General features: G+C 38.4%; 3 protein-coding genes across 3 annotated transcripts; all 3 read left to right on the forward strand.

Moving 5' to 3' along the window:
• Positions 1-1,832: 1,832 nt before the first annotated feature.
• LOC109043488 (uncharacterized) lies at positions 1,833-7,586 on the forward strand. Its single transcript, XM_019060692.2, is given in 4 exon segments — positions 1,833-2,044; positions 3,354-3,589; positions 4,347-4,578; positions 4,580-7,586. Coding segments are annotated over 4 exon segments (1,326 nt in total). The 5' UTR covers positions 1,833-1,855; the 3' UTR covers positions 5,249-7,586.
• A 4,910-nt stretch (positions 7,587-12,496) lies between these two features.
• Positions 12,497-19,885, forward strand: LOC109043487 (uncharacterized). Its single transcript, XM_072298241.1, is given in 5 exon segments — positions 12,497-13,160; positions 14,899-15,127; positions 16,174-16,503; positions 18,180-18,668; positions 18,671-19,885. Coding segments are annotated over 5 exon segments (1,797 nt in total). The 5' UTR covers positions 12,497-12,725; the 3' UTR covers positions 18,985-19,885.
• A 1,332-nt stretch (positions 19,886-21,217) lies between these two features.
• Positions 21,218-25,115, forward strand: LOC109043348 (uncharacterized). Its single transcript, XM_019060540.2, has 4 exons — positions 21,218-21,681; positions 22,254-22,295; positions 23,574-23,741; positions 24,880-25,115. Exons 1-4 carry the CDS (start codon positions 21,621-21,623, stop codon positions 25,095-25,097), a joined length of 489 nt encoding a protein of 162 aa, XP_018916085.2. The 5' UTR covers positions 21,218-21,620; the 3' UTR covers positions 25,098-25,115.
• Positions 25,116-26,079: the final 964 nt, after the last annotated feature.

Raw genomic sequence — 26,079 nt, forward strand, 5'->3', positions numbered from 1 at the left:
ACGCATTTCTGTCAAACGAAACGATGTGCGTCATGACTTGAGCCCTGTTACGCATATATTCTTATGGGTCTCAGAGCTCATTTCTTAATGCACATAGTTCCGTTTGACAGAAATACGTCTATGTGAATGGGCGTATGCGAAAACGTCCTGATGTCCAATACAGTGTTTCAGAATTTGAGTGGACGATTTCGTTGTAACTTAAAGACACAAGATGGTTTAAGACGTTACGAATGAAGAACAATTTTATAAATAATCCCCTAAGTATATGGTTTCAGGACATTCCGTCAACGATTTTTTTGTCCGCGCACCTGTTTTGTCCAGTAGTTTACGTCCAAGCGGAAAATAAGAGGTTTGTTGGAAGAAACTATTCAAAAATGAATGAAAATGGAAGAAAAACCAAGAAGCACGCAATCATCAGTTTTAACCCATATGACTATGTACATCGATCTTTTAGAGTCAAATACGTTCAATTTTGACCGTTTGCGAACCATCGAAATATTTACAAAACACATTTTATATTTTCCTCAAATACAATTTTTTTTTCATCAATTTAAATGAGGAAAATCCATGCAGAGTGTGCAAAAATTTCAAAATCATGAACTGAAAAACACCGACTCCGCGATTTTAAATATTATGAGTCATAACACAGAGCGGAGCGGCGTGCTACCGGCGCGAAGCGCGCACTTACGCCTACAAACCCAAGGTGATACTATACGCATTGCGCAATGCTTGAAGTATCCCCTTAGGTTTGTAGGCGCCATTGCGCGTTGGGAGTTGGCCAGCCGCCCGCCGCGCCGCAGCGTGCCACGGCGCTTCAAGCAACTATTTCACATCAGAGGTGTTGCACAGTATCAAACGAAATTTAAGGCGCTCCAACATTTTAAGAATGATAGGCATCCTTTAAGAGTATGGAGCTTTCCTCGGAAAATAAATTCAGGTAATTACGGCACGAACTCCCCTGCCAAAAAAACGCGTGGACATAAACTACAAGAAGAACCAGGTATGCGGACAAAAAATCGTTGTCGAAATGTCCCTCAACCAAGTAAATTTAAACGTTTACAAAAGAGATCGATCGCATTCATCAGTGTCGTGGGGCAAAAGAAACCACTGCAATTATGAAAACCCGTATTGGACAACGGACATTTCCGCATGAGTCGATTCATGTAAGCATCGTCCTGAGCCGTTGGAGGGACGCAAACTCGGAACACATGATTCAACGAGCTGGAGTTATACTCTTTTCTTACGGTTTTTTACGCATTTTTGTAAAAATAGATTAAATACGCGAAGAAAAATAGGTTTTGGTGTGGCACTGTCACTGTGGAGTTGAAGTAGAGCTCTAAGATGTTCCTCAATACTTTCAGAGCTAGTAACACTAGTATCGCTGGTGGGTGAACAATTTGGTCCGTGCAAACGTTGCTGTGCCTCAAATACATATGTAGCCAGGAAAAACCTAGGGAGAGAAGGGGTAGAGGGTATTTTTTAAATTTCTGGAACAACTCAAAGCCTGATGATCCACCACCGCTTTATCGCCTCTTCATATTGAATTTCTGGGTGGATCCCAGACCAGAACTCGAGTTTTTAGTGTCGAATGAGAATTTCACTGAAACTAACAAACCTGAGGATAGAAGTCAAAGAAGCTTTAACATTTTTATTAGATCAACGCAGAGCTAGTACTCCGTCGTCTCTTCTCACCTCAGAAACATCCCATGAGTTGCATGTTCCACTCGGAATGCGTATCTGTCAGTTCGAATGGCATGCAATTGCAATTCGCGAATATGCGCACAAAAGGATGCCCACTTTTCGCAATGCATCGGAGAGCATGTTTTTTTTTATCCACCGTTTCTCGAACGGTTTAATGCATCACGGTGCATGCAACATATCAGCGGGAGTTTTTCTCTATCTTTTTTCTGACGTTTCGCATCAAACCGCGAAAAGCGCTCCACCAACGCATATGGCGAGCCAGTCTGTGAAGTCTTACCGTAGAAACCAGCTAAAAATGAGTGTCGAGAAGTGTTCTGATAGTGCTTGTGACTTACTTAATCAGGTTAGTTCGATCGAAGTGCCGAGTTTTAAATTTGTCAATTTTATTACCCTTCTTTTGTCAAAGCCGTTTGAGATTTTTCTGTTGTTTTGAAAAGAGCTGGAAATGAAAAATCAGACCCCGTAGATCATAATAATGCATTACGCTCAAGACATTTATCAATAAAGCAATGTGGGAAAAGTAAGTGAAATGACGCCGGCATTGCACTGTAGTGTGCGCTGTAAGTTAAGTTGACACGCCAAGAATTGAAGGGGAACTTGCCGCATTCGCGCTTGAACTTTCGAAAAATTTTAACGAGCATCGACAACTTCGATTTCGAATTTAATAAATTAATTTTCAGAAACAGCACCTCAGGACAAGGAGGCAAATTTTTAAAACAGCAATTTTGCTCGAGCAGCGACGAAAAATGAGGACTTGAGTTTTGTGGGGGGAAATTCTCTGAAAATACGAAGAGAAAAGCAAGAGAGTGGTTTGGTTCATGACGTTGAAAGAATAATTTATCCAATGAAAAATACTTCATTTTTTACCAAGATTTGAAATGAAGTTGTCCATGAGACAAGTTTTTAAAAGTTTTTTGAGGCTTGGAAACGTGTTTCTCGGTCGATATTACACAGAATGGGCTTAACATCACGCAACAGCCCGACCAGTTAACATCTATTTTTAAAATCTAACATCTACGCTAATTTACTGTTGTTGGACAGTTAGGACAGGTGGAGGAAATGGAAAAAAAAACTAACTTAACAAGTATGCATACACATTGATCCTACAGATTATTATTATTTTTTTTTTAATTTTTTTTTTTTTTTTTTTATATTGATAGAATCCCTTTTCTTGACAATAGCTGATACCTACTCAGGTTTCATAGTTTTTTAGTGTAGTCTCCTATCGAGTTACACCGAAAAAGAAAGAATGCTGATTTAAAATTTTGGATAAAAAAAAGTGTGCGACAAGAATAATTTTTCTAGTTTCACTAAGCTCCTTCAAATTTCCTCCAAATTTTTCTTGTGCAGTTTTGTTGTTAGGCAAAATGTTTCTACGGATCTGGGTGTTTCCTTGGAAATTTTAAAATCACCGTTACATGCACCAAAAAAAAAAAAAAAAAACTCACAAAACGCTGCATGAACCGCTAAAGCAGTTAACTTAGCATTTTCAAGATGTAAAACTAACTGATGTGGCAGTTAATTCAGCGTCTTGTGAGTTATAACACCCTTTTCAACAACCAGAATGTTAGATCAACATCCTTTTTTTCGGTGATAGTCTTATGCTCGTTGTTTTCGAACACGAAACTAACCTGGTGACCTGATTTGTGTAGGACCAGGATATGGGAGCAGATGTTCGACATGATGTAAACGCTAACTTGGAGCCGAGAAAACGTGCGCCCGCCTCGAAGCCACCGTTCACCCTCGGCGATGTAAAGCGTGCCATCCCTCCTCACTGCTTCAAACGTTCCGTCCTGCGGTCCTTCTCCTACATCCTATACGATGTCACAGCCATTGCACTTCTCTATCATGTCACTTCGTATTACGCACTGCTACCTCTGCCCCTCAGGTACGTACTTCAATCACATTATTCGAAGTCACGAGAATGTTTCATTTTACACGATGAGTGATGTTAGTTGTAATTAGGGGACGACTTCGGCAGTATCCGGGTAGATATGCAGCCGTGAGTTTGGTTTAGTTGGTTGGCTCAACTTCGGCCCCCGATCTCCTTTGCCAACTCCTGATCAGAGTTATTTTTCTAAATTACAGCATAAACCAACATATGATAGTTTAACCACCTAGATGACTATTTGGCCGAAACCCACCCCATGTTGGGGTGGTAGTGCGAAATGGATGGAAGTCGAAATCCCCGACTTTGCTTTCCCACAGCCGGAAGAGAAAGGTGCTTAATCTGTCATATCTTCGATAAGATTCGCCACTTTTTCTCCCGGAAGAACTACAAAAAAAAAGAAAAAAAGGAAGAAAGAAAGTTGTAATTAGAGTCCCTTTAAACTGAGAGTAAAGACAATGCGAATTAATTTCGCATTTTAAACCTTCACAGTGTCACAAACGGGAATAAAGATCACATTTTCACCAATGCAGAATTTGCAAACAAAAATTTTATTGCTTCATCTGAGAGTGCTTCATGAGATGAGTTCGCAGTATTTTTCATAATTTTCTTGTGACATGGGAAATTGAAGAAAAATAGATTTAAAAGTGAGAAAGTGTGCCGCCGCATGACATCATCTGGCGGCATTTTCTATTTGAACACATGTATTACACTCTTCTTTCCTATAGTCACCATTAAAAACCCCTCGTCATTACAGGTACCTCATCTGGCCCCTGCACTGGTTCGTGCAGGGTTGCTTCATGGTGGGTCTATGGGTAGTTGCCCACGAGTGCGGTCACCACGCCTTCTCCGACTACGCAGCCCTCGACGACACCGTGGGCTTCGTCCTCCACTCCGCCTTGCTCGTACCCTACTTCTCATGGAAGTTCTCCCACGCGCGGCACCACTCCAACACAGCCTCCTTGGAGCGCGACGAAGTCTTCGTGCCGAAAAAAACGCCTCGACGTGACCTGGTGGGACCGAGTCACCGACAACCCTCCCGGTCGTATACTCCGATTGACCCTGACCCTACTCCTCGGCCTAACCATGTACCTGACCTTCAACTCAGCCGGACGCCCTTACGAGCGCTTCGCATCTCACTTCGATCCGGACAGCCCGATTTACTCGCGATCCAAACGCGTTTGGATATTCCTCTCGGATGTTGGTATCGCGGTGGTATGTTACGGATTGTACCATCTGGCACTATCGCGGGGGGTTGCATGGTTAGCGTGCTATTACTTCTGCCCTCTCGCGGTGACCAACGCGTTTGTTGTTACCGTGACCTTGTTGCAACATACTCACCCCTCACTACCACATTACTCGTCCGTTGAATGGGATTGGTTGCGCGGGGCCTTGTCGACGGTCGATAGAGATTATGGTGTCCTCAACCATATTTTCCACCATATCAATGACACGCATATTGCGCACCATTTGTTTTCGACTATGCCGCACTACCACGCCCAAGAGGCGACGGCGGCCATCAAACCTGTGTTGGGGGAATATTATCAGTTTGATGATACGCCGGTGTTGAAATCCCTGTACAGGGAGATGAAAGAGTGCGTGTTTGTGGAGCCTGAAGGAGAAAAGAAAGGAGTCTACTGGTTCAATGGTGTGATGTGATTTGAGGGTATGGGGGACAATATTTTGGCCACGGTATTTTCTGACGAAAGCTCGTTTTCACGCCAAAATACTCATGCCAGAACTAAGCTTGTATCTAATTTACGTTAGTATCAGTAAACGATGGACCAGAGTTAAATGAATGAGTAGGCTCAAAATAAACATCACTCAACAACAACAGCCCATTTGTTTCCAATAATGTCGAAAATTCCAACAGTTTTCAGAAAAATCCATTTAATATTTCACTCCATCGTATCATAGTATTCGGAAATTTTTCAATCACATTAAATGTAAAGTACTGACGGTCAGTTTAAAGTGACCTCATGATAACGGGATGATGATAGAAATTTTTCCGAACGGATTTTATTTATTGTCTAAAGTGACTCAATACTTCAAAATGAAAATAATTTGGTGCTAATTTCTTGAGAAGTACTAAATACCTGAAAAACTAACTAAAATAGACGGGAACTTGACTTTTTCTGATGATCGCTGTAACACTGATGGGATTTTTTTCTCCGATCTTCGCGAGTAATATTTTGACGCATTCAGCTTATAAATATTCAAGAATTCAGTTGCAGCAAATTCTCGTTACTAAGATGTTTGCTTTTGATCGACAGAACAACTTACTCTTTTTGAACCACTCAGAATACAATCTTCAAGTTCATACTTTGTGAGGCTTAGAAGTATATCTAGGAATATTACTTGCCACCATTCCCACACTAACCGTTTGCTCTATACGGTTCGTAGAGAGCTGTGGTTGATACTTTGCCTTTGCATGATTCTTGTATCAATTTCACAATGACATTAATTTACCGAGTATTTTTAAATTGCATTATGACAATTTTAATATTTTTATTTATTTTTCAATTACTATGAAAGAATTGTGATACTAGATTTAAGAATCTCCCCTGAAAATGTTATCGTAATTAACAAGGAGGAACTAATTAATTCCAAATACGTTGTTGAAATGTTCCACTTTTATCTTCTATGCTCATGATAAACTAATAAAAAAGGTTGAAAAGCAAGTTGTGGAAAGCGTTAAGCGCAAGAGCGAAAGAAAATCGATGCAAGATTCAAAAAATGACATTGACTAATCATGAAGAAATTAAAACTGAACTGATAAATGTTATGAAAACTTTATTACGGGATGGTTATTTGCTTATGAAATTTACCTCGATTTTTTATTTTAATATTCACTTACTTATAAACTCATTTTGTCGTCATCAACGCCTACTAACCATCATAGCACGTTAGGCTTTGTCGGTCAAGAGGACAGGCAAAATTATGAATACTGCTATTTTCCTCCCAATGTAGTGCTGATGAAAGTTAAAGAGAGAGCTTATGTGGTATGCAGCCATACCAATGTCCATTTTTTGAGCAAAATAATGGCTAGGGTTTGAAAAATTCAAGACTTTCTTACTTAAATTCTCTGTGAATATGATAAAACTCTAGGCTCGGAAGCAATTAGGCATTCATTTTTAATATGCATTTCAAACTTTTTTGAAGAAAATTGAAGTAAAAAGGCAACTGATTTTTAAGCGAACAGGACTGTGGCATATTGTTCAGATTACCTTTTTATCAAACTAATCAATCGCAACAATGAACAACAATTAGAGCAACATTAGAACTTGAAAATAGACTTTTATTTGTTACGCTCATGTTTTCAAGAGTAATTCTCTCCAATTTGAAGAACTTTGCGTTGTGGAAAATGTATTTTTGTGTTACGGAGATTAATTATGTAAATTTGTATATAACTAAATCGTAGTATATCCTGTCTATTGTTTACATTTAATTTTGTCTAATTATTAAAGAAAACAAATTACCAAAGAAAAACAATTGGGAAATAGTAAATGTGTGCTTACACCAAAAAATTATAAAATCGACTTTATGTAAAAACACCTTAAATATATTTGCACATGTTTTACCAATACATCACAAAGAAGAAAGAGTTTGTATGGTAATTTAAAAGGGCACAATAGCAGAAAAAAAATATCACTTGTTGTGACAAGGATAAGTGCGTTTTTTCTTTCAATATATATTGTCTGTTAAGGACACGATGATGTTCCTAGTTTCCGTTGTGACTTCCCTCGAAAACTTTCTTATTAATCCAGTCGCCTAGGTAATGTAATTAAGTAAGCAAGCAAGGAGGCAATGTAATGAGTGTCATCAATTTTTTTTCCTAGAAGTTTGTAATTCTGGGAGAAAAAGACGGTGGGTTAAATCGCTCCATAGATGTTTTATGCATTGGAAATTGTATTTCATTATTTTTATACCTTGTATTACGGAAAAATAAGTGTTTGTTAATTTGCACCACATAAATTCTACATTTATTAGACAGAAATTACGACCTTTTTTGCCAGACCTTCAATAAAGCAATCACTCAGGTGAAGTAAAAAATTTATACTTAAATGCAAAGTTTGAAAAAATCACCCTCTTCCTTGATTCTTTTACTCTGCCATGGGAAAATAATGTTTGAGCGTTTTTTGTATTAAGCATGGAAACATTGAGAAAAAATAATAAAATATCGGTTTCCTGGCGAAAGAAGTAACTTCGTGCAGTTCAGGCAATTTTAAACCATTTCTACTCAAACCATCGGAATCTAATTTCGCGTTTAATAATTTCAAAATTATAAATCGGACAATACTTAAACCCCTTCCTCTGCGGTCGGAAAATCCTTAAAAGAATTTTGCAGTCATTTAAATTCATTAATCCACACAAGAAAAAAGAGTAGAAAATTTCAAAAGCCCACATAAAAAAGTATTCAGTTTTCACTGATGAGTCGGGTTTTCCAGGCTATCCTCGACAAAACTAGGGAGAGATGTTCAAAAATGTCTTTCCTTTACAATCCGGTTTATCAGTTTTACTATTACTCTCACAAGTGGACAAGGTGACTTAAGTCTTTTGAATAATTTTCAGGCGTCACACAATGGGTAAATTCCGGATTTACCCGGCAAGAACGATATTTTCCTGTAGAACTGCAAAACGCTGTAAAAGTAATTCGAATTTGCTGGGAAAGAACTAGCAACAACAGGTCCAGTTTGATTATAGTCTACCTATCACTGCAATTCATTGTTTACAAAAAAGAGGAAAGAATCTGTTAATTTCGGTAAAAAAAACTTTTAACTGGTGTACCCCCTGTTTTAAAATTTGCTCCGTGGATAAAACGTCTGGGTTTCAAGCCGATAAAGTCTGAAATAGTTAGGAACTAAAATTACTTTGTTAAAATACTCTGACGCATGTATCAATATTCTTAGGAAAGTCAATTATAAGATTCTTTTTTTTTTTTGAACTCACAACTGAATAGCGTTAATAGTTTGTATAATCACATCATAAAGTGCACCGAGAGCAACGATTGTCTAATCGCATCCAACTTTTGAGACGGCTAAATTCTGAACGCTATCATTCTCTATTTTTGCATACTTTCGCATATTTTTTACAGGAGCAACTCATTTCTCGATTTTTTCTCTCTCTCACGACATCCACACCCCAGTTTACGAGAAACTTTTCATTATTATAATATTAACAAAAAAAAGCCTCGAAATTTTCATGAATTAACAATTTGCTCCTACATCTATTTATCGAAACGCTCCGTCGTGTTGCAGTTGCCTCTCTCAAACAGGGAGAGAGAAAACTCAATTTCATGTCAAAATCAAAGTTAAGCAAAATTTAAGTTTGGCTCGAGTCTTATAACGCATCATTCCCGTGTGCGCTGAAAATGAGGCTCGCGATCGATATTCGCATAACTCATTTCACCTGATATCCAATTCATATGAGGCTTGGAATATGACGTCGGGTCCAGTACTAATCGAAGCCTCTTCGGTCGCATTAACCACCAGATGATGCAGTAAAATCAGCTGGCACCGATACGTCACGTGCGCTGCGATTCACTGAATAAAATATCGGGGCAGATTCACCAAAACCGGTTCTTCAGAGGATTGAGGATTACGAGTGAACGTCTCATTTTCAGAGCAAGGGTAATTTCACAGGACTATTGGACGTATTTCTGTCAAACGGGACTATGCGCACTAAGACATGAGCCCTAGGACCCATAGAATAAATGCATAACAGGGCTCACGTCATAATGCACATAGTTCCGTTTGATAGAAATACGTCCAATTCGGACTATAAAATTTATGTATACTTAAAATGCGTTTACAAGCATATAACATACATGTACATGCTTATGGTCTTGTCGCGTTTTAACGGCTGTTATAAAGTTACATAGGTTAGATGATATGACCTTCTGTAACTCACTTGATGGTTTTCCTAGCCGTTTTCTTCTCCTACCATTCCTTCTGGTTCTCTTACTTACCATGATGTCCCTCCACATAATTTTCTTTTTTTCCTCTCAGGCACTATGAATAAAAAAAATCGTATTTTTTAAGAACTTTTAAGATACTGCAAAGTTATTTCCATTGAACAATATTCATGGAGTGGATATTTAGACCAATTTTGATGGTTCAAGTAATAATTAAGAGCATTTTGGAGTTTATCCGTATGAAATGTTGCACATTTTTTTTCGAGGAGTCCATCGCAACCTTTAAAAAATTAATCACGTTTGAGTTCAACTTGTCATCAAAAGTTGTTTAACAAAATAGCCCAATTTAATACATACTCTGACACGCGAGGATCCATTTCACGAAAAGTTTTCGTTAAAAAAGAAAGTTATTGAAAACAACCGGCATCGAAATTGTGTTGAATTCTAAAAATCACTCTTATTGGTGCAACATACAGAGTTAACCGTAAAATAAGCAATATTAAATTGTAATACTTCAATTTATGTGGGAAATATTTTGGAATCGATGGTTAAAATGTTATTGCATTAAATTGCGGAAGTTGATAAATATATTTTTTACACTGATGTGCTACTTCGGGCGGCCAGTGGGGGACGCGGGGACGCCGTCCCCTGGGGGGACGCGGGGACGCCGTCCCCTGGGGGGACGGGGAGGAGGGACTCAACGCGCAGGGGTTGGGAGGAAGGACGAATTGAATGGAGAAGACATTATCAGTGTGTTTTGAACCAGAGAGCTACCGACGGATATGTTTTTATAAACTCTTCTACTTTTCTACCCATCGTTTAAGTCTCCAAATTAGAGGTAAGAAAGGCTTCCAAAAAAGAAGGTCTGACCATCGTATAACTTCGTCAGGCACAAAGTGACTCACTCAATCATCTGACTTTGATTAGAAAACTGCCGATAGTGTTTTACATAATATCTAAGGTGTTCCGAATGGTTTTATGTATAATGCTGACCGCTATAAGTTAGTTATATTGATTTTTTTCTTCTTCTTATTGGCCCACTTGAATTTTTGCATTTGATTCTAGGGGGGGGGGTGGGGGGGTGATCAAGATTTTCTAAACGTTGCCCATTGATGAAGTGCGATCTTGCGTATTAAAGTTTCAAAACGTTTTTGCAGACATTTTTATTTGGGATTTGTATTGTAAGGGTACTTAAACATTGACCCCTTTTCTTTTTTTCGCCAGTTCTAATTTCATTCATACATTGATCTAATGACTATGATCTATACTATGCATAAGACTTCAGGGATTTGTTGTACGTAACGAAACGTTTATTAGTTTGAGGATTTATCGATGTTAATGCATCTAATTGAAAGCGCGAAAGTTTTACATAATTTTATAGTGCCACATATAAGATTTCAACAGTCTGCGCCATAATCTGCGAGAAAACGTTTGGAAACCCCTACACTTTACTAACTTGAGTCCTCCGGCTTACAGCAACTTGGTCCTGAGGCGCGCGGGACAGCGAAATAGCCTCTGAAAATCCGAAGGAATTAACGAGATGTGAAATTAGCATAAGACTGCTTAAAATCTAGAGTCATGCAAGCGGTCATTCGTTACCATTCTCACGTTTATGCCGCCAGTGAAGTGGGGTTTTGGCCAGGGGAAGTCCTGAGTTTTCGGGGCGGGACGAAAATTTTTGACAGTGCGTGCGTCGTCGGTTTCAAGATTTGAAATTTTCGCTGTGATTTCCCGTCAAGAACAGCTGACTTTCAGTTTTTACAAAGTTCGTAAAATTTGGAGATAAATTGTCCAACATTCAAGGTAAAGTAAGTTATTATTAATTATTCACATGATATTCATCATCAACACGAAATTTATTTCTTTGTATTTAAATTTGTGTTTAATAAAACAGGAAGTAAAAATGTACTAAATTTAGTAGAATAACAATTTTGAAATTTCAAGAAGGCGTACGATCATTAGTATCGGAGAAAACCAGATGCTAATTAATGAAAATGAGTGAAGAATGGTTTAGAATTTTGGAAACAAAATTTTGGAAAATAAATTTCCAGAAACCCCAGACTAAAAGCTTCATGTGCGAAATAGGGAGGAGATAATTAAATATGTTTCACATCTTCAGTTATAGTCTTTTGTCTGATTTTTAAACTTATTTAGCTCGTATAAAATTCACCGATAATTGATCTTTACATCAAAAACTTATCATACAGAAAGGACAGCCTTATTTTGCTTTGTAAAATATTTTTGAGCTGTGCAACAACTTGAGGTTCTTTCTTTTTCCTGTGTTTACAATAAAATAACATCCCAACTTTCTTAAATATTTTTTTCAATGTGCTCTTCTGTAAACCTTCCCAATTTTTTTCTGAAATTTTCAAAGATAATTTAGCATCTAAGTTGGAGCACATAATACGTCGGAGTTTTAAAACGCTCTGTTTCATATTTCGGTTTAAAAAACTCCTCAAAAGCACATCCAGTGCGCACAAATAGTTCTCCGTATATTAAACCCTTCTTGGGGTATTATCATGTCAAGAAAGGTCCGCGGTTCCAGTCAAGGAACAATCAAGGCTCATACCAGGAAGTGTTCAAGCTCCTCAAATTCAAGCTGTCGACTCCCCCAAATCTACCCTACGTTTATTTTTAAGATTTGTAACTCAATGGAGATGTTGCATGTGTGAGGAATTTGCGATTTGACTGTGGATTCTCATGTAAAAGTTTGCGAGAAACACGATGTGCCACTGGTTTTCTCTGAAATCAACTCCCAAACTCAAAAAAAGTTCTGAAGTTGAGGCCAAAATGGGGGGGGCTATCCCATGCTATCCTGAGAGTCCACCTCTACATTAAGACAAACTCTCCGTGCAAAGATAGGGAGTAAATACACAGGGCTGCCACTTTATTTGGGGAATCAAAAACTGAAAACACGGCTTTACTGCTAATGTGTTTGCTCCCTAACTTTGCATAGAGAGTTTGCCTTGATGTAGAGGCGGACTCTCAGGATAGCGTGGGATATCCCCTCCATTTTGGCCTCAACTTGAGAGCTTTTTTTGAGCTTGGGAGTTGATTTCAGAGAAAACCAGTGGCACCATCGTGTTTTCTCGCAAACTTTTACTTAAGAATCAACAGTCAAATCGCAAATTCCTCATAAATGCAACATCTCCATTGAAGATCACTCGAAATCCATAGAATCAGAGGGATCCCTTCAGTTAAATCCATGTCTTTGCATTCCAGATGTGTTTCCCGGACCACAATTGTAACACGCTGAAGCACGCACCCACCACCAAACCCCCCTTCACTTTGGCCGATTTGAAGCGTGTCATCCCTCCACACTGTTTCGAGCGATCCCTGGCTCGCTCCTTCTCCTTCTTGCTGGCTGATGTGAGCGCATTTTTCTTCTTCTCCTTCGCAACAGCAACGCTCATATCGATCCTGCCATGGCAAGCGGCCTACCTGGCATGGCCATTACACTGGTTCGTAGCCGGCACGATCATGGCCGGCTACTGGGTAATTGCCCATGAGTGTGGTCATCACGGCTTCAGCAACTACAGGGTCGTCGATGATGCAGTAGGGTTCCTCATCCATTCCTCACTGCTTGTGCCTTACTTCTCGTGGAAAGTCACCCATGCGCGACACCATTCCAACGCGGGTTCTGCTGAGCATGATGAGGTTTGTAAGCCAAAGTTCATTTACCATGTTATTTATTGTGTTTGTTGTGACTATCCGAGGGATAAGTAACCACAATGTGTAGAAAACTGCAATCTAGTTTTTGATGCTATTGAACCTCTAAATCAGAGTTCGAAACTTACAGGCGCCAACGCGCCAAAGAAATCAGTCATGGCGCCTAAAAAATGAAGAATCTGCGCCAACGTGGCCCCTAAAAATTGCCCCCCTCTCCCCCCCCCCCCTCCAAAAATAATCACAATTTTTCTTTTGGGTAAATTTTCAAAATTTCCCCCAAATTACAGTTAGTAGATCTGTGACTAAAATATATTGCGTCTAACTTTTCACTAAATGCGCCGTGATATATAGGCAAAAAGTCAATCAGGCCCCTAAAAAATCTTCAATGGCTCCTAAAAGTCGAGCTTGATGCGCCACATGGCTCCTAAAACTCAAAGGTGAGTTTCGAACACTGCTCTAAATCGACGTATTTCTGCCAAACGGCACCATGTGCATTAAGACATGAGCCCTGAGACTCATAAGAATACATGCATGACAGGGCTCACGTCATAATGCACATAGTTCCGTCTGATAGAAATATACGTCCAAATTTCATTCTCAAAAATTTTGCTGGAAGACCCCTAAAAACATCCGACATTATTGAAATGGGGTATGAAAGTTTGGAATTTGCATTTAAAATCCGTAGTTTTAAGAAAAAGTCCTTTGAAGTTTTAATCTGCCATGTTTGCGGCTTCAGAATTGTGAGGAAGTAGTATCGTTTTCCGACGCTACAAATATTTTGACCCCTTGCAACTTATTCCCTCGGATACTATTAAAATTTCACCTTCTGAATACTCCCGATTGCCGGTTCAATTCAAAAAAGAAAAAACCTTCATCGAGGGATTAATTTTCAGGGAACGAGAGCCCGCAGATAGTAAAATTGAGATTAAATTAAATTAAGTCCGGTAACACTCAGGCCCGCCACATCCCATCTCGGGCCCTGGTACCAGTTTTAAGGTCCGGGCCCCAAGCACGGAGAGGGTGGGGGGGGGGGGGGTCCGAAAGGCATCTCCCGAGAAATTTCTAAATTAATACGACTAATCGGACTCATTTTGAAGCTTCCATAAAAAAATTTTCGATCAATTTCTGCGGAATAATTATGTTTTTTTTATACTTCCAGCACATATTACTTGCGAATTGTTGTATTCAAAACATCTGGAAAATTTTTATTTTTTTGGGGGGGGGGGTGGGCATATGATACTATTTTCAGTTCTAAGAGGGCCAGGCCCCCCTGTACTCCCCCTTCGTTTGTCTAGGGCAAGGGAGTTGAGCCATGAGCCATTGAAGTCGAGGATGCCCAGACTGGAGACCCTTAGCATCTGACGACGGAAGAAAATGAAACGCAGTTACTAAAAATATCCCTCTGTACTGAAAATCTTGAAAATAGATAGGAATTTTCCAAGAAGTATACTTCTTTGAAAATTTAAGAAGAATTCTACAGTGCCCCAAGCGTGTTTCTGAAAATCTATTCACCTTTAGCGAAATTTTTAGGGTAAATTTTTCACTTTTTCTTACGAAACAAGGGTTGCATATGAATTCGTAGTGGTTTTTCACGGGTAACACGGGCCCCCTCCGGGGCCCGGGCCCCAGTGCCAGGGACCCAGTATCCCCCCCCTTGTGGCGGGCCTGGTAACACTCGATGATCATGTCCGAACGAATTGAATAGAAATACCATTGTCTTTTTCAGGTATTTTGTCCGAAACCTGAATCCGCTGTGGGAACATTTGATAGCTTAACAGATAATCCACCTGGCCGTATTCTGAAGGTTGTGCTATCCATGGCTGTCGGGTGGCCTCTCTATCTGGTCATAAATGTGACTGGCCGAGACGATTATGAAAGACTAGCCTCGCACTTTGATCCGTTCAGCCCCATGTTTAGAGACTCTCATCGACTTAAAGTTATAGTCTCCGACTTAGGTAAGAACAATCGAGTTTGTACATTATTATTCAAGTAAACAGTATGATGATAGTACTGGAACATCCTCTAAGCAAAGAAACATTACGTAAATATGTCAGAATTTTACTCCAGATCAATTTCGTTCTTAAGTCTTTTATCAGTGAAGTGTTTTTAAAATTTCTAGCAGCTGTACGACAAAACAAAACGTGTCTATCATCATTTTTGAATATTTTTACGTATACAATAAGTCTATTCACTTGGCTGTGCCTATGCCTTGCGTGCAACAAACTCGTAGGCGTACCCTACTCAGAATAAACGTTTCTGCATCAACGGCTGAATACAACTATTCGTACGCAATGGATGTCTATGTTGCATATTTTTTCAAATGAAGGCGCCTTTTTTTCTATGATTCAGTCAAATGTTTACTATAAACGCTGTGTACTTTTGTTTAATTACCGCAAGCCGCAACAAGGCATGCTCCCGTACTGTGTAAAAAAGCTGTTTTGGGCGCTCACACACCCTTCGCGGTCGCACAGTTTGAGGAACCACTGACGTGAGATTTCCAGGATTTTTGTATAAAAGCCAACTTTTTCATTGGACACTCAAGAATTTTGGAGAACACCAGTTATAGATGAATCATATTTTATGCCTCTTAAACACAGCCCATCTTCCTAGCCGATTTTTTTTGGTCTGAGGAAACCTCAATATTCAAGAGGCGATTAAAAATGAATCAGTGAGAACAAAAACACACCAACTCGGTTACTCGAAAGTGCTTAATTTCCATTAAAGACAGTTAATTTACATGAAGGGCTTAGCGCGTCTGTTCCAACTTGGACCTTTAAAGTGTCCATAAGTACTTGCCTATCGGCAGCAAACATATTTTTCTAAAACTAACTTCTTCACCTACTGTGCAGTTTTGCGTTTGTCTTGATCATTTTCATTTTTCCGAGTTGGTGTGTTATCGTTCTCACTGATTGAAATATGGTTTTGTGCTTTTGGTCTTTTCAAATCTTTCCTGTGCCTTTAGACACATACATGCATATGACGATAGTATTTTTTTTCGCAGGTGTACTGGCGATGACCGCCATCTTGTACACTCTAGGCGCGACCCACGGATTTTCATGGCTCCTGTGCTACTACCTCGTACCCTTTGCCGTATTTAACGGGTGGCTCGTGACGGTGGCGTTCCTGAACCACACTCATCCATCGCTCCCTCGCTACGCCTCTTCGGAATGGGACTGGCTCCGCGGCGCCCTCTCCACGGTGGATCGCGACTACTGGGTCTTCAACCACGTGCTCCACCATATCACCGATACTCACGTCATGCATCACTTGTTGCCTACCGTACCCCACTACCACGCCGTAGAGGCATCCGAGGCTATCAAACCGGTATTAGGTGAGTCACAGATCATTTCGGTTTCAGGACATTTTGTCCGCGCACCTTTTTGTCCAGTAGTTTAAGCCCGCACGTAAAATTAGCAACAGTGACTTGGTCCAAACGTTATATTTTAGTCGGTATGTAAAATTATATAGACAATATGGAAATGAGAAATTGAGAGAGAAGGAGGTGTTGTTATGGTTGCTCATTTTCTAAATGAAATGTTATTACTCTCTCCTTTTGAATCATCTTTTTAAATTGTCATTGATGAATAATTGGTTTTATTTCTATCCTTAAAATATTCGATGTACAATATACCTTATATATGTATAGGTACTTTTTTTATTTTTTCTTTACGAAATTATTACTTCATTTTGAAAACATTTATATGTGTGTTTAAAACGTGACAAATATTTGTAAAACCTTTTACAAGCGACATTAATCTCAATGAGCCGCAGTTGTGCCGACAGAAACTGCAAAAATGAATAAAAGAGGGGAAAAAACCAAGGAGCACGCAATCTTTAGTTTTAACCCATTTGTACATCGATCTTTGAGAGTCAAATACGTCTTTTGAGCGTTTCGTTGTGCGTGCACCTCGCTGCAGCACAATTAACGCACAAAATGTAAAAGAAAAAATTAAAAGCTTTGGAAATCATTAAATTTGACACGGAGCCACCAATATTTACAAAACACACATTATATTATTATTCTCCTTTGATAAATTGATACATATTTTTTTCCCATCAATTTAAATGAGAATAATCAATGCAGAGTGTGCTAACATTTCAAAATAATGAGTTAAAAAACGACTATGCGAGTATAAATATTAAAGCCGAACAGAGCGGAGCGGCGTGCTGCCAGCGGGAGAGGCTCACTGGCGCCTACAAACCTAAGTGGATACTTCACGCATTGCACAATGCTTGAAGTATCCTCTTAGGTTTGAAGGCGTCAATGCGCGTTTCGCGCTGGTCACTCGCCGCGGGCGGGTGCGGAAAACAGGTGCGCGGACAAAAAATCAATGACGAAATGTCCTATAACCGATCATTTCAGGACCATCCCTTACGGCTCAAATTCTCCACTATTCGAATCTGTGAACAGTCGCGTCGGTTTTTTAGAAAACTATATTTAGTACCTAGACGGGAAATTGTAACTTGATTCGGAGACTCAGAAGCTGCTCATGAATACAATTGAGGCATTGGATGCGAAAAGGGCACTTCTCGGTTACAGCGTTTCAGAGTCTCCTCTAATATTTCATTCATTGTAAGGAAAGTGAATGCATCCATTTCACTGAAAATGACACTGAATTTTCCTTATGATTATACAATTTTCTTCAAAATTATGTTCTTGCATTTCAAGCGAGAAGCCCAGAAATATGCAACTTCTTCTTGTGTAGAAAATAGGAGAAAATTCCAGAATTGTCTTTTGTGCTCGTCAAGATGTTTCAACAACTTTCAACGAGACACTTTTTTTTTTGTTTTTTTCAATGCAACAGACTGATTATGAAAACTACTTAAATGAGTCAAAAAATTAAGTAACGTGAGTCATAATGTAGTTTTATTCACTATTATCGATGTGCGTGCTTACACTGATTTTGTGAGATTTTTAAAGCAATATTTAAAAAGGTCTACATATGACGATTAATTAACAATTGTATTTTTGTCCAGATTACTAACTTGATTTTCTCTTCCTTTTAGGTGACTATTTCCAATATGACTCCACGCCAATCCTGAAAGCATTCTATCGCGAGACCAAAGAGTGCATATTCATCGAACCTCAAGGCAACGAAGGAGTTCTCTGGTTCAGCGACCGATTCCTCAGGGACTCTTTCACCGTAGAACTCAAAACATTCCTCTTGAAAACTACTGCAGACCTCAGCAGCCGTGCCCTCTACATCGATACCGCAAAAAGTCTCTCTGGGAAACTCAAAGTCGTCGGCGCTTTGCTGTGGGACATTCTAACCACTGCCTTAAGCTTTGAATTCTACCTCCTTGTCATACCCGGCTTAATACTCAGTCTTACTGTGGATATTGTAGAAGTAGTTAGTCCACTCTTAGAAAAGGTTTTAGAAATTGTTGGATATTATATCGCACCCCTGGGAAGTCTTCGATTTTACCGTGAGACTCTGCCAGTGGCTGTCGCTGCCCCGTTTACTATTAGGTTTTACCGTGAAACGGTAAAAAATGTATTATTAAGATTAAAAATATCCTTCAATCAGTTTTAGATTACTTTATAGTGTCAGTCAACCAGTTTTCAAGCGTTGTGATGGCTTTTCTAAAAGTCTTCTTGTTTTTGGGTGAGACTGTTAAGAACATTGTTCTGAACATGTTGAAAATAGAAATTTCAATTAACGCCAGTTTTTCTCACGATACTATCAAGAAAAATTTAGGAATACCGGTTAAGAAGGAGACACTTCAGAGATTTTCCATGCGAGGAATGGGGTGTGGGTCTTTCTCGAGAGCAACTCATAGTCAGAATACAAAAGACTACCACCCGGATTGAAAGAAACAGTTTTAAAGACTTCGATGCAAGTCATAAGTGCAACTTTAAACAAAAAAACGCATAGATAAAACTGTGATAAACTTTTCGGTTCATGTTTTATATCATTTCAGAAGAAATACAACGCAAACAGCCTAGAAATTCGCGAAGAATCTACATCGTAAATCCTAAAAACCGCAAGCCATGAAGCAAATTAGAGGGTTAAAACTGAAAGTTTACCAAACGAAAAATGAGCATTACTTTTGCATGTAAAATATTTATGCACATACCTGTTTTAGCTGTAATCTGTCTATTTAAGTAAAATTCAACCGACATGCTTCCGGAGAATTTCAAATGTTTTCGTAGGAAAGAAAATATTTTGAAAATTTGGAAAGTAGCAGACTTATGAATATAGGAAGAAACGTAATTGATTTTAATTTCTTTTCTCTTATTTATCTTTAAGAGATATTTGAAATGTGAACTCTAATGTACAAAAAATGAGTGTTATCCAGGCTGTTTGTAGCACGCGTGTGTTTCAGGTCATGAACCTAAAATTTGTGTTCAGAAATAGATCCAGTTGAAACGATAAAATATTGTGACTCTGTCAAATTTCTGACGAATCAGAGACATTCGATTCGATGAATTTATTTAGAAGACGGATATTTAATAATTTAATTACACATTATCCTCTTAACATTTACTCAGAGTGATGGAGTTGAGTCCTTCATTTTCTACTCAAAAGGGGCAGTTTTCAGTATGAAAGCAATACTTGAATGGTCGAGTGAGCCCTACCCCTACATATTTCGGCACCTCCAGCATCAATATTTTTGATTTACTGTGTATGTGTGTAATTACTGTGAATCGGAGATATTAAAATATTTTAAAAGCCTATGCAATTTTTATTGCAAAATTCAAACCTTCCTGTTTATTCCTCTTTTATCTAAATTGGGGGAAATGTTCACATGCCGTAAGGTTATGAAAAAAAGACTTACTGTTATTACTCAAATATTAAATTATATTTTCATACAGCCTATCCTAATTTTTTCTCGGTAAAATGCATATACTCGAAGGTTTTAGGCTGCTCAATGCTCAAAATTGTATGAAATCAAGCAATGTTTCCATTTTTTACCTTTTTATCTAATATTAGGTTCTAGACAAAAATGTAAACGAGAAACTTGAGTTACTTTGGATCGTGAGATTTTGACGAAAACTTCTGTAGCACACAGGAAAAAAATCTTTGCCCTCAAAGTTCATTTAGAAGTTTTCAGGTCCCATCCCATATTCTGTTAGACTGAAGAAATACTTCACGCATTGCGTCAAACAGTGCGGTCGGCGTGGACGTATATTCGCGCCTTACAAGACTGCACGGATACTTCTCGCATTGCGCCAAACGCAATTCGAGACGAAAACTATTTGAGATAACCATTCGTTAGTTATAATGTTAATTCTGTTATTGTAATTTTGATTCTGACCCGGTGACATAATGCAGCATTGTCACCTGGACCGAAAGTATGTAGGTACCACAAAAAAGTTTGTAAAATTGCGGTTCCTTTTGAAACGCTCAGCCGATAGAGAGCGCTTTATGATTTCAACCTGCCCATATAATTTTCGTATACTAGTTGCAATGCGTTCAAATGACGCACCATCTCAACAACAAAATGACGGATAGGGTCCTCAAATATTTAGGATAGATTAATCTGCTTTACTTCTTATTTAATGCTTCTGATATCAAAGCGCGGAGGGCGATAACAGTTTTTCTATATTTTATTTTTTAAGGGTAGTGTAATTTTCTCAAAACTTATTATTGAAAATTTTAGGAGGCGAGTTTTTTCACTCAACGTTGCTCATTTTAAAACGCGCCAAAATTGAAAACAGCTGAGCACTTCTCTATATAATACCATTAGGTCATTAGGTCTTTCCCGCTTGTTTTAATTGACGGCCATATTCCAAAAATGTTTAATGGACAAGAAAAACTCATGAGACAACGGTCTCCAATCACTGAATTGTTTATTTTTGTTCAGACTTCAAATAAAAGGAAGTATTCATCATCGATAAGCAGCGGTTTCAAGCAATTTTAAGCCGGCTGAATACTAGTAGCACACTCATCACAGCCTTCTCTCGTGTTGTCTCGCAGGATACGGCGAAGAAGGCTGAGAATCGTTTAAAAAAATCATTAAAATCCTAATTTCTTTCTCCCACTCGTGGAAAAGAATTTTAATGCACTGAGATACTGTGCGAATACGCAGGTCCTTATGCTCCAAGCAGAGATGGTACCCTTTCAATTTACTCACACAGATACCTCCCGTGAGAAGAATTCAGATTAAAAGATACTCTCAGGCTATTGTCTTTGTATGATCAAGGTTTTCACAACCTTTCTATGTTCTTAGACCCATTAATTAAAATTTTATATCGGCACATGGCTCATACAAACTTTAATTTTCTGGTTGTACTCTTTCCTCAGTCAGTGTTTAACGGTCTCTAATACTCTACATACGCAGTGTGAATCGTGGAACCTATTCCCTAGTTTGATGAGTTTTTGTCAGAATATAATTTATAGTTGTTTGCTCCGATTAAAAAAATAGCTCTTTTTACTCCCTAAAATAAATAATAATTATTGTTTGCAGTTTAAACCAGTTTTTTCAAGGGTTTCAGCATTAGGAATGCTCCACCTATCAGGTTTAGTGCCAAATTGGCTGATTATCTCTTTGATCACACTTCTCAGTAAGTAATTTGTCAATTATTATATATTCACTAATTTTGCAGCAATTGTAACAAAATAATTAGAAAAAAATTAATCATCAATGAGGCTGGGTTTTTACAAGCTACTGTCTATTGTAATGTATTTACTATCTGTCCATTATTCTAAGGACTGAGAAAACAGTGAGTAATTGCTAATAAAAATTTATCATAAAATTAAAATTACCGTGATAGAAAATTTCTATATTAAATTTAATCTTGAATTTTCAAGAATTTTTGAAAGCTTTAGTCAGGCTATAGCCGGTTGTCTGAAACTGTAACTCAGACCCTCAAAAGAGGGAGAATGTCTGGGCAATCAACTACCAAACATTCGGTTGGTAGTAGAATTGGCGGGATACTGTTATCTCTGTCTTCCATGGATAATTTGTCGCAGGCAGTCAGCATAATCGCAAGCAATTTTGCAAGCTCCATACGTGTTAACCGTCGAATTGCAATATTGCGATTGTTGCAATTATTGCAACTATTGATAGAAATTTTCTCTTCGTATAGTTGTTTAAGTGAAAAAGAATGACTAGTTTTGTTTTGTCTTTTTTTAGCATGCAGATACATTCAAACCCAAGACGCTGATTATGATAACGGTAAGACGATCAATATTCATAATGTACGATGCTCGTTAACAGCAAAATTGTTCGCGTATTTTACGCGAATCAAGTTTCCAAATCGTTGCATCGTTTAAACATCGTCCAAGTTTCTGAATCGTTGCAAATAAGATCCATATTTATCATTTATCTTTCAATTGTAATGAAAATTGGGTAGGAACCGTCAAAAAAAATGACGCGTGGTCCTAGTTTTGCGGCGATTTTAGCGTCACGCAAGCTCTGAAAGGGAGAGCGGTCGAGTCTCGAGTCATCTTCCCAGTGTGATGCGCCTTCAAACCAGCCAGCGACAATGTGGCTACACCCGTATTCGAATCGCAAGTCTCGCATTGCGTTTGGTGTGATGCGAGAAGTATTCCTGCAGTCTTGCAGGCGCTAATATGAGTTTGACGCCGACCGCACCGTGTTCGGCGCGATTATTCGAACTCCCGGTAGAATAATCGTGGCATCGAACAATGGGGCTTAAAAGGCCCATGTTGTGTTTCGATGCGAGCATTCCAACGTTGCCTTGTTTCTCCCAATGACATATTTTTTCTGAGAAAAGTTAGGAATGTTCTCTATGTTCGCGTTTTTAGATTGAATGGACTATCAAAGAAAGTACGAATTAAAGCACTCTGATACATGATTCTTCATAAGAATTTCACGTAATATATATTTATCCTGTTTATTTAGCCTGAGAATAATCAATTTTAATGTAACACAGAGACACATGTTTAGCATGTATTTCGTTGCAGTGAATATACAATTGATGCCTTCAAGGAAGTCTATTACAATGACAAGTGAAATTTCAAAGTTAACAACGGAAATTTCCATGTCATAGTGACATTTTTAACCAGACAATTTTCAAAACTTTTCAATTTTTTTTAAAAAAAAGTCTGACCTGCTCGGCGTAATTTGTGTGCGGTTTTACGGAGAAAAAAGATATCCACACTGGAAAAAAAAGTCGCTTGGATCTTGAGTCCAGACTCTTGTGAACAGTGATAAGGAAAAATACTCTTGATTTAATCGGATTTTTGTTTGAATCAAAAGAGGGATCCGCTTAAATTAAGAGGCTTGCTTCTCGATTGAAGCAAAAATCCGATTGAATCAAGAGTATTTTTTCTTATCAATGTTTTTAAGAGTCTGCACTCTAGATCCAAGCTACTTTCTTCCAGTGCAGTCGGCTGTATCTCTTATTTGCAGTAGACGAATGTGTCTTGATTTTCCAGGACGACGTGTTGACTTGGCCTCACCGAGTCGTTATTTCTGCTTTTCTGACAGGTGTTGACGAGAGGTGTAAGACGTTGTATGACCCAAACAGATCGGTATCTTTTGATTTCGAGTGCAATAGATGTTTCTGCATGAGTTTTGGGGTCGCAGCATGTACGCGCAAGGTATGCAGTCGTGGAGACCGCGGGAACAAAACGGAAAAAGCCAATAATGGCCCAGGTAAAATGTCTTAATAATTCCGTCAATGGAGAATTTGCATGCAAATTTTTTATTGCTTCATCTGAAAGTGCTTAAAGAGCTGATTTCACAGTGTTTTTTAAAAAAAATTCTGATACGGGAAATAGTATAAAAATAGGTTTAAGACTGACAAAATGCACCACCTTGTGACGTTATCTGGCAACATTTCCTATTTTAATACATGTATTTTCGCAGATTAGATCATTTTGTCATATCTTCTCCAATAATTGTTCAGTTCATGAACCGAGGGTATCCCCGTGTTCAGTTCACTCAGCAGTTTCCACTAATACACGGAATTCATTACAATTTCGGACACCTGCAAATTCTCTAATGCGCACACTAAAATGAAAGTATGGCGATTTTTACCAGAGGTACAGGAAAGTCTGGCATCAGTCTACTTGATTTTGGACACAATAGGATATAGTTTACCAGGCATCTGCTGGTATTTACCATTTTTTTGACGAATCCAAATAAATTTAGGGTCTCGGCGAACATGGGATCCGTGGGTGATCATTACTCATATCACTGTCACTCAAACCAACTTTTTTTCTTCTCAGTGCTCGCTCTCGCAGACATCTAACAATACACCTCTCTGAACCTTAAATCCAAGGAGTTCTCTTGTGTAAAAGGAGTTTAACAACTTTTTATTACTTTAAAATTGAGTTGATCAAAATACCAAAATGAGAAGAACAAGTGAAAAAAAAAACATGTTAAATCGGAGGAAGAGAATAATTATTATATGAATCTGATGACCGACAGAAATAACGATTTTGCAACTTCACGTCACATGAGAAAAAACCAGTGGTGAACAGCAACGTCACAATCGAAGGAATGTATTTTTCCAGTCTCTCCATTGTTTTCTGTACTGAATTCACCACAAAATGTACCACAATCAACACAACATTTGTGTTGGTTTGTGTTTTCACTCCTTATATTAACCAAAAGTAACACAGGAACACAAATATTTTTATCAGTGCAGTGTTGACTTCTTCGACCGAGCCAAAGGTCGGCTTGGTGCAGAGTTTGTTCGATGCAATACAGGGAAGCTTTAAATTTACATAAAAGGGAGAGAAAGCACTTTCGTCGACTTAATTTTATTTGATTTTTTACTCCCGCACAGATCCTCGTTGCTTGAGCGGCAAAACTTATTTCAAATCTGGCTGCAACTCTTGCTTCTGTGTTTCCAACCCTTTGGTCGTCGCCTGCACGAAGATGTACTGCCCTAAAGCACCGAATTCATCCCCCGTGCGGGCCATCCCACCCAAGATCGATTGCAAAAAAGACCCCACCCTTCGCATTGATACATTATTGTGGTACGAACCATGTGTAAAAAAATAAAATGTTTTCACACATTGATTTTCCATGTAGAATAATGACTTACTACCTTGATTATCTCCGCCTCCTATTTTCAGCAAATAAATCCTATATTTACAGTGAATAGGTGAGATATAAACCAGTAAATGAACGTATTTCTGCCAAACGGAACTACGTGAATTATGACGTGAGCCCTTTTATGTATATATTCTTTTGGGTCTCAGGGCTCACGTCTTCAGGCGCATAGCTCCGTTTAGCAGAAATACGTCCAAATGTGAAACTGTTGCGCTTTACGGAAGAGGGACTTGGTTGGAATATTCAGTTTCGCTTGTATTATAATATAAATGGTATAATAAGTATTACTATTATATTATTACCATACTATTATAAGTATAATTGCATTATACTTGTAATGCGCCTTTGGACAGGGCGAGAATCAAATAATCACAAGAAAATTCCACAAATTGAAGTTCAAGAATATACTCAAAATCGGTGGGTATAAGTTTACATGCCCAATATATTCAAACTTCTCGTTCACCTGTAAACTATATTCCGTGTCGGCCAATTAAATCAGCCACTAAAAACTTGCAAAATTATGGATATTTTACTTTCATATTAGCAAGATAGTGTGATATAAAAAGTAATTTTCAATTGCATTCAAAGCATCTAAATTATTTACTTTTACTTCGCTGTACCTTCCAAAAAGAGTCTTTCTAAAAAAGGTAAAGCAGCTCCCAAAATAGACGGCATGTTTGGTCGTAGTTATAAAAAACGTTAATGCCACTTTCGAAAGTTAGGCACCTCAAAATTGAACCTTAGAAAGCAAAGAGGTTAGCAAATTGGTTAATTAATACGTGTTAGAATGACTTTAAAAGATTAACAGTAATAAGCCCTCACAAACCAAGGTTTTTAACAGAGTGCTGATCGAACGAGCATGTGCTGTATATTCCGACTTGTTTTATTTTTATCATAAAAAACCTCATTTTTTCGATTCCAAGAAGCGCAA

This window comes from Bemisia tabaci, chromosome 3 (genome assembly GCF_918797505.1).
Source record: "Bemisia tabaci chromosome 3, PGI_BMITA_v3".
In the NCBI taxonomy this organism is placed as follows: domain Eukaryota; kingdom Metazoa; phylum Arthropoda; class Insecta; order Hemiptera; family Aleyrodidae; genus Bemisia; species Bemisia tabaci.